Source organism: Bombus vosnesenskii, unplaced genomic scaffold, assembly GCF_011952255.1.
Source record: "Bombus vosnesenskii isolate JDL3184/JDL3185 unplaced genomic scaffold, Bvos_JDL3184-5_v1.1 scf7180000013263, whole genome shotgun sequence".
In the NCBI taxonomy this organism is placed as follows: Eukaryota; Metazoa; Arthropoda; class Insecta; order Hymenoptera; family Apidae; genus Bombus; species Bombus vosnesenskii.
Window position 1 is genome coordinate 4,564,178 of NW_022882923.1, and position 15,630 is coordinate 4,579,807.

Below are 15,630 nucleotides of genomic sequence, written 5' to 3' on the forward strand. Positions count from 1 at the left end.
ATCTATAAAGAAAGATAAAGAAAGCTATATTATGTTTGAATTTTAACGTTGGATTCTAGTATTTATAGCAAAGGAAACATTTGTAAATTGTAATAGATGAATTTTCTATTTATAAATAAAGTTATTGTTAATGACTACTAATTTATTATAAGAATTACTCAAAATTTTTAATAGCGCAAAAAAGTAATTTCTCTAGTATTGTATATATATTGTAAAGTAAAATTTATTGAAATGTCTACATACAGGACTTGTTTATTAAAATATTAAAGAGTTCGACATATATATATTGTATATATATAAATTTTTATAATATTTCTCTATATATTAAAAGAAAATGATGTACCTTCGTTGCTTTTTCCCAACAACGACAATCAAATTTAAAATTATAATTTGGGAAAAGTTCATATTCCACGTGTATTTCGGCTAATATTTGACCTACATATATAACATTCTTCGAAGATTCTGTAATCTCAGATGTATCCTTACTTATTTCCTTTTCTTTACGTTGACGTATTATTTTCTTTTTAACCTTATCTTTAATTACATTTTTATCATTTTCAATATTTGAATTGGGTTTAGTAGAAATTGAGAATCCAAATGTTAGTATAAGATGCATTACAATTTGGTATTAATTATTTTATTACTATCATTCATTAATACGCTGTACTCTTTAGTTTATTTTAATTTAAGCTTCTCTCAGTATCAATATTCCTCTTTAAATGACAGATTTCGGTGAGTTCTATGTATAATATGCACTTGTAAATTCCTCTTATTATATTAAATATTTCTTATTATTGATATAATTATATTTGTCCATATTGTTTTAATTATTATATAGTTTTTATTTGAAATAAAATAAAAAATAAAATTTTATCTATAAGATTAACATCTAATTATTGAATATATCCAACAATGATCATTATAAATAAATAATTACTTAAATAGATTAATTGTAGTTCCCGCTGAAGGATTTCGGGATTCAATATGGCGATTGGATTCTGATTCGGGTAGAAACATAGCGTCGGAAGGATAACATTATCGAAGGAAGTTTCTTTATAATTTTGTACAGTAGTTAAATAATTCACTAAGAGACTTCAAAATATAAATATGAAATAGCATGTACACTATTATGATATATAATTATCATGTATATCATAAACTTTTAATTTTTATATGTTAATAGTAATATATTTAAAGATTATTAAATTTTATATATGTATATACATATAACTAAAAAGTGAAGAAAACTTGTGCCAAGAATGTCTCAGGAGGACGATGTAGGATTTTTATATAAAACAATGAGTAAGTTGAGGAAACAATTTGTTAAAATATTTAATATTATAAACAAACATAAATAATCGTTTTTTTATAACACATATTATTGAAATTTTTGTTCCAATTTTTTTTTTTAAGTTTCTAAATAATTTTAACTGTAATCTTTTCTTTCTTCTTCCTATTTCACAATATTAATTTAGAATCTAAACAAAATCAATTAAAGATATAATGCTATACAAAACATGTTTACATTTTAATTCTATGTATGCATTCTGTTTAAACATACATGCTTAATTGAAATAAATATAAAAATCTAGTTTAATTAATAAGTAAATTAAATTTGAAATAATAAATTGCACAATTTTATTAATTTTACAATATAAATATATTATAAGCTTACGTTAACACACATTTTTCTCTCTAAAATATTATGATATTTCCTTTTTTTAATTTTTTATTTAAAAAATAATTAATGCTTTAATAATAGCTTATTTAAAACGATGAACAAAAATAAAAGAATACATAAAATAGTTATCGTAATCGTAATACACGAAACCGGCGTCGTATATTACGCATACGTCAGTATTTTACATTGACGATTTGATGAATTCGATGCATAGTGGAAGACATTTAAAAACTATATAGCGGTATATGAATGTGTCAGAATCTTTAAAAGAAATATTAAGTTTGTGTGAAAAAAAGTATGAAATTTTACCATTGAAATTAAACAAAAGTGTTGCTTTAAGAGTAATATGACTAGCATTTGTACGTATTTACCGTGAATTAAGTACATAACCTAAAATTAATTTTTTATACCTTTTTGGGAGTGCATATCCCTCGGATTAAGTATGTTGTTGATAGAAAAATGTTTATTGTTGTATTTTATTCCGTTTGATGAAACATTTAACAAATAAGTAACAAATTATTATATAAAATAATTCTTTTTAGTTGAAAGGGATCCAAAAAAGAGGAGGGTTAAGCCTGTAGGATCAGCACAATCTTTACTTGATTTTGATTTAGGTGAAAGCTCTGATGATAGTGATTTCAGAATTGAGGATCACTGTGAAGAATCTGATGACGATTCCGTGGATTCTAATGATATTGGAAAAGGTAAAATATACTGATGATGATCTTTAAACATAATATTATGAACATTTGTTTTGAAATTAACTAATATAAATTTGTTTACATTTATGAAAGAGGAAGAAGATGTATCGGAGCAATCTGATGACTCTTTGGAAGATCCATTACTGAAAAAAAGAGAAAATCCTAACTTGACTGTTGGAGATGTAATTGAACAAGCTAGACAACAAGCATTAAAAGGAGGTTCACTTGAAGATAAATTAAATAAAATGTTAATTTGTTGTGGTTGCTTAGGAGACAGAAGTGATGATGTTAATGAAATTGTTGAATGTGATGGATGTGGTGTTAGTGTGCATGAAGGTAAAAATTTTTAACATTTTAATTTGTAATTTAAATTTTATTTATAATCATAAATATTGATAAGTAGCTGGTAAAAATAATGTTTAAATTAAATTTATTTAAGGATGTTATGGTGTATCTGATGTAGAAAGCTTTTCAAGTACTGATTCTTTATGTCAGTCAGCACCATGGTTTTGTGAAGCTTGTAGTGCAGGAATTGAAGATCCATCCTGTGAACTTTGTCCTAATAAAGGTGGAATTTTTAAAGAGACTGATGTAGGTAAATGGGTACATTTAGTATGTGCACTTTATGTACCTGGTGTTGCTTTTGGGGAGGTACACAAACCTTTAATTTTTGTTAAATATGGGCTAAGATTATTTCTAGGTATACATATACATATATATGTTTATTTAGGTTGATCGCTTATCAAGTGTAACACTGTTTGAAATGGCTTATAGTAAATGGGGAGCAAAACAATGTTCTTTATGTGAAGATGCACGTTTTGCCCGTACTGGTGTGTGCATAGAATGTGATGCAGGGATGTGTCATACATATTTTCATGTCACTTGGTAAGAATCAGTTGTAAATACAATTAAACTATTCAATATAAATAAAAACACAGTACACCAAGTTTGGAATCAACATAAAAGACATATTGTTATGTTTTTGTAGTGCGCAAAGAGAAGGACTGTTATCTGAAGCCCATAGTGAAGAAGTTGATCAAGCTGACCCATTTTATGCACATTGTAAACTTCATTCTGATAAAACACTTGTTCGTAGACGTAGACGCAATTGGTTGGCGTTACAACTACGAGCGCAATATCGACAACAATTATTAAAACAACCTAATCATTTAGATACTGAAGAACAGCGTAGAATACAAAGAAAATTAGCAAAACATAGACATAAATACTTGGCTCATAAAGCCTCTAGGCCACCACCATGGGGTATGTTAATTAACTACATACGTTAATTAAGCATAAAATATTACATAAAATACTTATGTATTATTTCCAGTGCCAACACAAAAAATGCCTCGATTATTAACTACTTCAGCTTCGGCTTGCCGGCAGCTAGCAAGAAAAGCTGAACTTATGGGTGTTGATACTGCTGCATTGGAAGCTCAAGAAGCACAACTTGTAGCTTTGGTTGATGTTAGGAAGAAGTGGCATATTCCACCTGCTTTTAGTGTAGAATTCATTGGTTATTATTTAGATCGCAATTTGCGAGTCACATCTATGAAAAGGCGACTACAAGAACTCCTTGATATTAATTCTCAATTGCTTAACGAACAACAAAGATTAGATAGAAGATATGACGAAGTAATGAAAGATAATGAAGAACAGATCCGAATAAATGTAACAATAAAAGAAAAGATAGAAATGTATCACCAAGTGCTTCAGAGTAGTGGTTATGTGAAACCTCTTCCACAAATAACTGATTTAGCAAAACCAAGAATAGCGCCAACTTTAGGTAAGTTAGATCTTAAATATACTGTACAAAAAGAAACAGATATATCATGATTTTTAAATAGGTACAGGTTTAGGTGTACCTACTGCAGCGGCTTTGAAAATGGGTGTTGGTTTTCCTTTACCTGTTGGTAAAGGAACAGAAGGAGTACGCGAAGGTAGAGTGTTAAGCAGTCAAGCACAAGATCAAAATCATAAGGGCGAACTGACATTAAGGCATCAATGTGGAATATGCAGGAGATCTACAAATCAACATCTACTTGCAAAGTGTGACACATGTCATCTTCATTACCATTTATCATGTCTTAGTCCACCTTTATCACGTATGCCGAAAAAAACGAAACTTATGGGATGGTATGTATATTATGTCTATATAAATAATGATGTATTCTATTTATTAATTATTTACTATATAAATACAATGTATACAATATTTTCCAATGTAGGCAATGTTCTGAATGTGACAAAGAATCTTCTGGGTCAGAAGTTGAACGTGTTGATACCTCAGCCCCACGTAAATTAAGGCATTGTAAAGATGATTTGAATTTAACATCAACACCAACACCACTACAAGAAGTACAATTACCTACAACGCCAACAACGCCTAGTACATCCAAAAATTCTTCCGACAATCTTAATAGTATAACGAATGCAACCACACCTGACACACCTACAACACCAAAAGTAAATACATATTGTTAAATGTTCTTTCCGCAATCCGCAATCACTTAGTTGCCAAACCAATATATATATTCTGTTGTCTAATATATAGGTAACTATAAAACCAGTTGGACCACAACCTCCGTCTTCAACTCCCATTCAATCAAGTGAGCCAATATATAATCAACAACCTATTAATAATGTGACAATAACAAGAGAAGGTTCGCCTGAATATATGGTAGCTTCAGCAGATGGTACAGAATCTGTTTCACAGAGAAGCGCAAAAAAAAGAAGAAGGTATGTAAAATATGTATATCTTCATATAAATATGAACCATAACATTTTTTCAAATTTTATTAGGGAGAAACATAAAAGATATACGCCTGATCCAATTACGGGTATAAAGCAAAGGAAACGCAAACATAAGAGAAAAAGTCTTGATGTGGAAAATCCTGAAGGACAAAGTCAACCAGAAATTCATAGAAGAATTACAATAAAGGTATTCATTTTGTAGCTATTCATAAACTTTAGTGCTGTAATATGTGTATGTACATATATATATGTATGTATGTATATCACCTCATAATTATTTTATTAAATAGATAAAACCAATTCCAAGACCAGAAGGAGATGTAGCATCAGAATCAAGTCCACAAATGTTTGTTGCCACATCTACTAGTACTGAAATTACATCACCACCGCCATTACCTAAACTACCACCACCTCCACCTGTTCCACCTTTACCTTCAAATACTGTTCCTGTAACAGCAAATGTATCTACTAATAATACAAATAGTAGAACATCTACAGGAAATGGAAAAAGAGGAAAAGATACAGACCTTTTAACACATTGCAATGTCTGTGATATGTCTGGTACCAGTCAAAATCTCGTCATGTTAGTTTACATAAATACATCAAATATTTATTTCTTAAATATATGCTGGACATATGAATTCATCATTTTTCGTACCTCAGGTGTGATGAATGTAAAAAATGCTACCACTTCACCTGTCTTGATCCACCAGTTAAAAAATCACCCAAAAGAAGAGGCTATTCGTGGCATTGTGCGGACTGCGATCCTAGTGTAAGTTAATCAAGTTTTGTTGTTTACATTTATTGCAACATTAACCCAAAATATACTGTTAAGGTACTTTTTATTTAGTCAACACAAGAAAAAATAAACCAAAGATCGATTTATAGATAGTGAATCATAATTCATAGAATATCTAGATACTACTAGTATGTGACAAAATATGAAGTACTTTAATATAAAATTTATGTGAATTATGAATTCTCTCAATAATTTTAAAATAAATAGAACAAACAGTCTTATTAATAACTAGTTGCTAACATTAACTAATTATTTTCAGTAAAAGCTGTGCCATCTTTATTTATTGAATAATCAAATACAACGTTCCATTTACGAAATATCGAATGGCAATTAGTTATTAATACGAAAAAAAAACTTAAAATCTCACTTTTGTAAGAAAATGGGAACAATTCTTCATAAAAGATGGATAATACACCTACACTTCGTATAATTTCGAAGCAGCCAAAGCAACAAATTAGGCTAAAACTTATTTATGGATACTTTTATCTTTGATCTAAAATTGTCACTAGGAATATATCTTGAAGCTAATTTAATTCAATAAAAGAAAGAATCTGTAATAGTAAAAATATTTCTTTCATTTCAGGCCTCTGAATCTGAGACTTAATATCAACAATTTTATGTCTGCAGCTATAATTCTACGTTCAAACAAATTAAGACATTGAATATTGTTTTTTGTAAAAATACAGAATATAGATAAAATTTTCCTCTAATCATAAAAATCTCTTGAAAATACATACTGCAAATTTCACTGTTAAATATACATTAAAATTTCTGCATATATTTAGTGAAGTTTTTAGTATTTATTTTCAATGGGTTATTCTGCCTAATTTTAAATTTTTATTTCTAAATATGCATATATGTGTATATATATTTTTGTTTCTACATATGTACATATATACGTGTGTGTGTGTGTACTTAATATTCATCAAGAATCCTACATACACATATATTTTCGAAGGTAAGAAACAGTTAAAAAATCATACAATTTTAGAACCTCTTTTGATACTTATGATAAGATTTAGTAATTATTAATATAAGTTCTACAAAACATATTAAGACAAATTTGATTTTCAATTATATATATGTATAATATTTTTTTATATTACAAATTACATTACATTTATATTAAAAATAAATTAACATTAATTTCGAAAGTTACATTGAAGTAAATAATATTTTCGTCCTATTTCTTCCAGATATATAACCATTACAAAAATTAAGAGCACTCATAATACGTTTACCTTGTACAGTTACTTGCTTTGCAGAAACATAAGTGTTTTCTTTACATTTTATAATCAATGCATTATTCTTTTTACTATATATCACGGTTCCTATAAACACAAAATATTGATAAATATATATATTCACTAATAATCTAATATTTTAAATACTTTATTTAATATTCTAATATCAAAAAGTATACATAAAATTACAAATTTACCTGGTTCTGCTCCTTCGAGGTTTGTTACTATTGATTCTGATTCAATTTTTTGAACGTCAAATAACTTTATTTTTGCGTTTTGAAATGAAGTAGTTAAAGGGTATAAACCCACAAGCGCACGATGTAAGTTATAAACATTTGTTGCAGACATTTTATTCCAATTAACTAAAGATATTTTTGACGTTATTTTTGGTGCTGAAAATTATATTGATCTATACTTTATAATGCATGCATCATTATAATCCGATAATTTATCCATGATAAAATATACAAGATGATTTATGTAAAGCTGTTAAAAACTATTTTCTTTGGTACCAACATTACAGATATATTTGCTTTCCTTTGTGTGTAACATTTAATAAAATGGCTCTCAATGTAGAATATGCTTACATTTGCTAAATTTAAATTCTTTGTGGCTGGTAACTTTTGTAACTTTTCAACTGTGTAAAAAGTAATGAAAAAATAAATAAAAAAGAATATTTCAATCAAATATTATTAAATCCAACAATAGCTAGCTATATATGATAAAATATTAATGTCATCCTATTTGAAAAAAATGAGAGCTGAGAATTCTCCTTTTGCAAAAGCTGTTATGCCTAAAATAATTAGTCCTCTGTTCCATTTTAATTAAAAAGAAAAATAAGCCAGAACTTGCAATAATTTTTAAGAAAACAGCTTGTAATACTTTATGACTCATTTTGTATATTTACCATATGTTACATTTTCTTCATCTTGAGGTCTTGCAGATTTTAATAATTCTAATAAATTTTCAAACGTTTCTTCTAAAAGATTTGCACCAAGTTTTGCTAATTTTGTATATAATTCTGGCAGAGTTTCATGTTCATTAATATCTATTGCCTTTTGCAATATTATTTCTCCTATATCAAATCTAAAATAATATTTAATTCAAATAATATTAAATATGTTAGAATATTCTCTTTTTTATACTTGTACAATACAACTTTCTAAATGTATAAAAATAAATAACAGTGAATTTTACTTTTTTGGCATTATTTTCATTATTGTGACACCAGTTTTTGAATCTCCATTTATTAACGCGTAAATTATTGGAGCTGCTCCTCTCCATCTTGGTAATAAACTACTATGTACATTCAACATGCCTCTATAAAAGAACAATAAATATATGTCAATACGTGAAACATTGATACATAAATAAATTGAAAATTCCAAGAAGATAACTTACAGTGGAAATGCATTTATGATCTTGGATGGTATTAATTGACCAAATGAAACAACTATTCCTATATGAAACTCTGATTTATTAATTTCAACTGGCCATTTATTTACAATAATTTTATTTTCTTTTGCATATTTTGTGACAGAATTTTCCCTTTTTTGATTGACAGTAACAATTTCTAGTCGTTCCACTTCTTTAGATCTACTATACACAAAGATATGTGTATTAAATTTTCAAATTTATAAATATAAATATAAGGTATTTATAAATATAAGGTATAAATGAAAGGCTTATAATATAAAGGTAACAGTATTATTCTTACTATTTGCTATATAAGACTTTCAAACTTTCGACAGCAAATTCATCTGTGCCAAAAAATAATACTTTCCATGCACCACTTTGCTGTTTTTCATGTGATTGACTATAACAAGTATAATGTTTATTATATATTTTTGAATTAAAAGTTAGAAGAAATATTTTAGTTACTTCTTTTAATGAATATAAAAATGGTGCTGTGTTATACACTGCACGGTTGAAAATTAAATACATGGTTATGTTTTCACAATTTATTGGACACCTTTTTAATCACGGAAACATATATATGCTATCTAATCCAAATATGTTACTGTATTTCAAATAAGATAAAATAATATAATATATACACATATGATATATTCTAATTTAATATTTAATGATTTAATTTAATTAATTTAATAATTAAATTATAGCATCAAAATTGTAACATTTTTCTTTGTATCTTTAAGATTGAACTTCCTCATCTTAACTATATTTTACTCTATGTTACGAGTGCTATGTTAGTTTATTACGCGCGAATTCGAAGTCGCACGATCTTTTCAATTCATTGTTCACTGGCTAAGAGTAAATTGACGTGCAGTTCGATCTATTGTTTCCGTTTACTGTATTACATTATTCCGTAATAAACAAGCTAAATTCGTATATTCTGAACAATGTCACGAATAAGAAGACTTTCTATTCGTGGTATTCGTAATTTTGGCGATCTGAATGATGAAGCTAAGATTCGATTTTCTCGTCCTTTGACACTTATTCTTGGTCCAAATGGTACTGGAAAAACGACAATTATCGAAGCTCTAAAATTTGCTACTTGCGGTGAATTTCCACCTGGTTCAGATCGAGGAAAATTCTTTATTCATGATCCAACTCTATCGGCGGCACCATCGGTATAATATAATATCCATTACACATTACATTATGCATAACTATTTTCATATATTTAATTAGTATAAGTTAAAAGTTTTAAAAATAAACCTAGGTTGTTAAGTTTACAGATATTCTCTTAAAATAATTCTTTTTAAACTTTCTCTTTTTACGCTTTCTCTATGTAATTAATTTATTTTTTTGCATAGATCCGAGGTGTTGTAAAAGCTGAAATAATTGATGCAGCAGGTAATATGTACATAATATGTAGAACGATAGAGTCAACAAAAGGAAATGTGTCAGTGAAATTTAAAACTCTCGATAATGCTTTAAGCAGAATAATGAAAGGTCAAAATAAGGTATGCTCTTTGTAAATATAAATTATATTAATAGAATTAGTAATATACATTAGATATATATTATATAGATTATATTATATATAGAGTATATATTATTTGTATTAAGTATATATTATAAATTATAGGTGTTTTTAATGATGTTTATGATCTTTTGTTTATATAGCCAGTATCAATATCTAATAAATGTGCTAATGTTGATGCAGAACTTACATTAGCAATGGGAGTTTCAAAACCCATTTTGGATTATGTGATCTTTTGTCACCAAGAAGACCTTAATTGGCCTTTCCAAGATGGTAAAAAATTAAAAGAAAAATTTGATGAGATTTTTGATAGTGCTAGATTTAATAAAGCTCTTGAAAACATTATGAAATATATCAAAGATATGAATCAAAAGATGCATATATTGAAAGAACAAAAACAAAATTGCCAACTTATTGTTAATGAAGTAGTAGATAAAGAAGCAAAGTTTGAAGATAATAAAAAACGATTGGAAGATTCCAAAGCCAAAATTGAGGAATTTGATAAAGAATTAGAACCTGTGCAGCAGAAAATTAAAAAATTTGAAAAATTAGATGCTGATTACAAAAATCTGCAAAACGAAGAAAGTAATGTTTTGATAAATATTAATAACAATTTATTTCATAATTAATTTTTTTATATATAAATATAGTTATAGTTATAATTTATAATTTTTGTTTTTATATATATGGTTTCTTTTAGAAAGAAAAAAAGCAGAATATGACATGTTCAAACAACAACTGAATAGATTAGAAGAAGATTTACAATATGTGTTTGAAGGGACTAAAGAAGAATTATTAAAGCAGATAGAATCGCATGATGAAGAATTAATAAGACAAACTGACAAAATAGAAGAGGTATTATTAATATCTATTATTAAACAAAAAAGATGTGGTGAATGTTGATTGAACTTTTCTTTGTAAAATATTTAGCTTGAAAAAAGATTAAAAAATATTGCTGGAAAAGAGTCTAGCATATCAAGTGATTTATCTAATGAAAGAGTATCCAATGGTTCTTTAAGACAACAAATTAAAGATCAAGAAAGGAAGGTTAATCTTCGCAATGCAATATTAAATGAAATATTATCTTCTTGGAATCTTGATAACATTGATGCAAATGTATCAGAATTAGGTTTGAATCTAAAAAGATATTAAAAAACAATTTTATGTTTGAACTGACATATATGATCATGTAAAATTAAAAATTTTTTAGAAATAATGGCCCTTACTAGCCGGCTGACTGAAAAGATGGAAGAACTACGGCATTGCGTAGAACAGAAAAGATTGAAAAGAGAAGAAGAAGAAAATGCATTACACAGAGCAATTGATTCTTTACGTAGCAAACATTCAAAAGTAGAATCAGAAAAAAATCTTAAAGAAAGTGAAGTAACACAAACAAAAGAAGAAATTAATAAAATAAAATTGGATATTGTGCAGGTTGTATATTTTTTTCTTCAAAATATTGTCATTTTTATTTTAAATTTGCTTAAGATTTTTTATTTCTAGCTTGGCGCAGCAGCAAGTAAACTAAGTTCCATTGAGTTAAGAATACAAGAAGTACAGAAAAAAGTTCAGGAATTAAATGAAGCAATGGATGTGAATGTTATAAAAAAAGAAGTTGCTAACAAAATTAAGATTCGGAACGAAATGGAAACACTTTTAAATACAGTTGATGAAGAAATAACTTTATTATCGAAACAGAGTATGCAGCAAGCTGAATTAGATTTACATAAATCTACATTGCATTCTAAAGAAAAAGAAATAGAAGAATTAAAGAACAAACGTGAAAAAGAAATAATGACTTTGTTTGATATTAAAGAACTATCCCAAACTAAATTAAAAACTAATCTAGATGTGGTTCAAAAACAATTGGTATTTAAAGATAGTCATTAAATTTACAACCAGAAAGTTTGTGAATTTAGTTGCATAATTCTATTAATTCTAGGCGAATGAAGTGGAATCTATTAACCAAGAAATTCAGGCAGAAGAACGTCGAATAACTACATTAGAAACAACAATATCACATATTGAACATGAGCTTCAAAATAAAAAAAGAGAAATAAATTGTGAGCTTAAAATTAAATAACTAAAAATTATATTTATATACCAATCTTTAAACTTATCATTGACAATACATCTTTCTATTTTAGCGGATAAAGAAAAAGTTTCATCAGTTTGTCACTACAAAAGTTTTGATGAGACTTTATTATTACAATCGAAAAAAGTAAAAGATCTTCAAGACAAAAGGGGAATGTATGCTCATCAAAGTGTAGCTTATAAAGAGTATATGAAACAATTAAGAGAAACAAATCCTTCTTGTCCTCTATGCCATAGAGATTTTGACGAACGTGAAAATGTTGTAACTTTATTAAAAGAAATGGAAAGTGAAATGGAAAATCATCCAAATCGCTTGAAGGAATGTGAAAGAGAATTGAAAACACAACAGGAAAAATATGATAAAATGTTGCAATTAAAACCGGTCGTTGAAAAAATAATACAATTAGAAGAGAGTGAATTAGAAAAATTAATGTAAATTTTTTATTGTTTATGTATTTATCTTACTATTTTGTTATAAAATTTATAACGCTACATACAAACAATATTTTAGGAATAGTTTAGAAAAATCAAAAAATAAGTTGAGTATATCTCGAACAACTGTAATGGAATTAGAAACGAAAAAATCTTGTCCTAAAAAAAAATTAGCAATATGCAAAGATATCGTAGGTGATATTATGTTATGGGATACATACATTGATGACATTTTCAAACTGAAACAAACAATTGATAACTTACAGATTCGTATGACTGCTGCAGGTATATTAGAAAAAATTAATTTTTTATCACATTTATAAAGAAATTTATTTATTTATTTCTATAGGCATTAAGACCAAACGTAGCCTTGAGGAAGCTCAAAGTCAAAGAGAAGAGTTGAAAATGTCTTTAAAAAATATTCGCGATAATATTGAAGAATTACAATCTAAAATAAATATGCATAATGAAAAATTAAATAATGCTCGACAAGAACAAAATACATTACAGGAGGAGCAATTAAGGATCCAATCAGATATACAAAAAGTAAAAGAATTGAAGGAAAAACTGGAAACCTTGTACTCAAAAGAAATTTCTCTTTGGAAATCAATTAATATGTTGAAGAAACAAGTAACTATAGCAGAAACCGAATTAAATTCAGAGCTTGAGAAATTAGAAGAAAAGAGGGTATATTTTTAAATTACTTTTTGTATAAGAATATTAGTGCACTTTCATTAAATTTATAATATAAAAAATGTGCAATATATTTCTATTTTAGAAAGATAATTCGGCGAAACTGGAATGTGATAGAAAATTGGTAACAGATGCAGTTAGACGTTTATCTGAATTACAAAGAATACAGGATGAGGTTGATATTTCCATATACAGTAATGTTCCCGAATCTTTAGAAAGCTCTGAAAAGAAAATAAAAGATTATGAAAAGTTGCTTAATGAACTGCTTTGTGAAAAAAGTGATATAGAAACAACGATTAATAAATTAAAGGAAAATGTTACTCGTCAAGAAGTTCGAAAAAGGGAGTTGTCAGATAATCTTGCACTGCTACAAGTTCAGGAAACAATCAAAAATTTACAACAACAATATTTAAGAATAAAGGAGAAATTAAATGCTATAAATCATTCTCAAGTACTTAACGACTGGAAGAATGTACAAAGTAGAGAACAAACTATACTCCGTCAGGTAAAGCATTTTATAATTGAAATTTTACATGATCACATATATAATATTTCTTCACACTTCGTATAATTTATGTATTTACCTTTTTTATACTTTAATTGTTTACGAATGCTCTGAAAAATCATTTATTTGCAATATATTTTTATAAATTTATATATTTTTCTAAATTATTTTTAGCAAAATATAATTAAGGGAAATCAAGAAGAATTGGAAAGAACACTGCAGCAATATACGCAAGAACTAAAAAAAGATATATATAGACAAGCTCGTAAAAATTATAAAAGCAAATGCATCGAATTAACGGTAATATACAATACAGAACTTTCAGTTCTTATATTTTATTCGATATTAATAACGTAAATCTTAAATAATTTTTCTTTGTTCTAGGTTATAGAAGAAGCTATATTAAACTTAAAAGCATATAGCAAAGCATTGGATGTGGCTATGATACAATATCATGAAGAGCGTATGGCCACAGTTAATAGAATCATTAAACAGATGTGGAAACTTGTATATACTGGAAAAGATACAACATCAATAGAAATTCATACAGACGCAACCGAAGGGATAGGTAGCACAAGAAGAACATATAATTACAAATTAGTTCAAATGAAACATGGTCATGAAATAGATATGAAAGGTCGTTGTAGTGCTGGTCAAAAAGTAATTTTTAATTTACAGTAATGAAGATAGTAAAATAATGTATTTTATTATTTGTGTACGATCCCACATTTAATTAACAGGTTCTAGCGTCGATAATTATAAGACTCGCTTTAGCAGAAACATTTTGTAAAGATTGCGGGATTCTTGCATTGGATGAACCAACAACAAATTTGGATCAAGAAAATGCTGATAGTCTAGCAGAAGCATTGGCTACGTATGTTGTAATGAATACTTATTAAAATCATTTTTAATGTATAATTATAATATATAATTTATAATTATATAATATATAATATTATTTATAATATTATATATTATATTATATTATTATATATATTATATATTATATATTATATATTATATATTATATATTTTATATATTATATATTATATATTATATATTATATAATATAATATATAATATATACAATAATATAATGTATAATTTAATGTATAATTCGAAACTTTAATGTATTATTTTCATGTTAAAGGGTTGTCAAATTGCGATCACAACATCAGAAAAATTTTCAGTTAATTGTAATTAGTCACGATGAGAAATTTTTATTCAAATTAGCTGAATTAAACAGTAATAAAGGATTTTATCAACTTTACCGTAAGCAAACGTATGTCTATAACAAATACGTATATGTACACATACTATATTTTGCTTGTTCAATTGTAATTTATATATTTTTAGCGGTTACACAGCAATTAGACATTGTCTAGTGAACAGTCAAGATTGTATTGCGTCAGATCCTGTAAAACAAGAATCTGATGAAGAGGAATCGTCTAATGAAGAAAGTGAAGAACGTTTCATCTTACAAGATAAATTACATGAAACAACTTCGCAAAGAAAAGCGCCTAACGAGCAAACACATAAGAAAAGAAGACATATTTCGGATGATGATGCTGATCCTCCTACTGAAAGCGCAACATCAAAAAAAAGATATATATTTCAATAAATTGCTCTTGTATAACTTAAATAAAATATAAATTACTATTTGCATAACTAAAACATAGAATTAAAGATTATTTTTTTTATAAATAGAATTTCTCTTATATGTACATTACGATTTTGAAGAAATAGTCTATCCATACTTAAATTTCTGTTCTT

General features: G+C 26.9%; 3 protein-coding genes across 10 annotated transcripts; 2 read left to right on the forward strand and 1 right to left on the reverse strand.

The window, feature by feature from the left end:
* The first annotated feature begins 1,004 nt into the window (after window positions 1-1,004).
* Window positions 1,005-6,696, forward strand: LOC117232000 (PHD finger protein 14). 7 transcript variants are annotated; one of them, XM_033491114.1, is made up of 14 exons: window positions 1,006-1,302; window positions 2,224-2,385; window positions 2,476-2,718; window positions 2,822-3,033; window positions 3,113-3,267; window positions 3,371-3,645; window positions 3,716-4,171; window positions 4,233-4,521; window positions 4,614-4,851; window positions 4,940-5,124; window positions 5,188-5,326; window positions 5,430-5,722; window positions 5,803-5,911; window positions 6,522-6,670. In XM_033491114.1, exons 1-14 carry the CDS (start codon window positions 1,260-1,262, stop codon window positions 6,540-6,542), a joined length of 2,820 nt encoding a protein of 939 aa, XP_033347005.1. In that variant the 5' UTR covers window positions 1,006-1,259; the 3' UTR covers window positions 6,543-6,670. The 7 variants fall into 7 exon arrangements, with proteins under 7 accessions (XP_033346958.1, XP_033346987.1, XP_033346977.1 ...); XM_033491122.1 differs by having other exon boundaries at window positions 1,007-1,302; window positions 6,198-6,648; XM_033491067.1 differs by having other exon boundaries at window positions 1,005-1,302; window positions 5,430-5,911; window positions 6,522-6,696.
* Window positions 5,802-9,178, reverse strand: LOC117232030 (methionyl-tRNA formyltransferase, mitochondrial). 2 transcript variants are annotated; one of them, XM_033491139.1, is made up of 7 exons: window positions 8,900-9,178; window positions 8,584-8,781; window positions 8,380-8,502; window positions 8,090-8,268; window positions 7,380-7,574; window positions 7,180-7,269; window positions 5,802-5,864 (listed from the first exon to the last, which is right to left on the reverse strand). In XM_033491139.1, exons 1-7 carry the CDS (start codon window positions 9,124-9,126, stop codon window positions 5,824-5,826), a joined length of 1,053 nt encoding a protein of 350 aa, XP_033347030.1. In that variant the 5' UTR covers window positions 9,127-9,178; the 3' UTR covers window positions 5,802-5,823. The 2 variants fall into 2 exon arrangements, with proteins under 2 accessions (XP_033347030.1, XP_033347025.1); XM_033491134.1 differs by lacking the exon at window positions 5,802-5,864 and having other exon boundaries at window positions 7,078-7,269.
* A 207-nt stretch (window positions 9,179-9,385) lies between these two features.
* On the forward strand, window positions 9,386-15,589 carry LOC117230639 (DNA repair protein RAD50). Its single transcript, XM_033488269.1, has 17 exons — window positions 9,386-9,776; window positions 9,963-10,112; window positions 10,276-10,717; window positions 10,833-10,987; window positions 11,063-11,261; window positions 11,343-11,566; window positions 11,636-12,001; window positions 12,075-12,195; window positions 12,280-12,658; window positions 12,738-12,943; window positions 13,008-13,345; window positions 13,437-13,856; window positions 14,031-14,156; window positions 14,241-14,516; window positions 14,597-14,730; window positions 15,008-15,139; window positions 15,214-15,589. Exons 1-17 carry the CDS (start codon window positions 9,546-9,548, stop codon window positions 15,476-15,478), a joined length of 4,164 nt encoding a protein of 1,387 aa, XP_033344160.1. The 5' UTR covers window positions 9,386-9,545; the 3' UTR covers window positions 15,479-15,589.
* The last annotated feature ends 41 nt before the right edge of the window (window positions 15,590-15,630 follow it).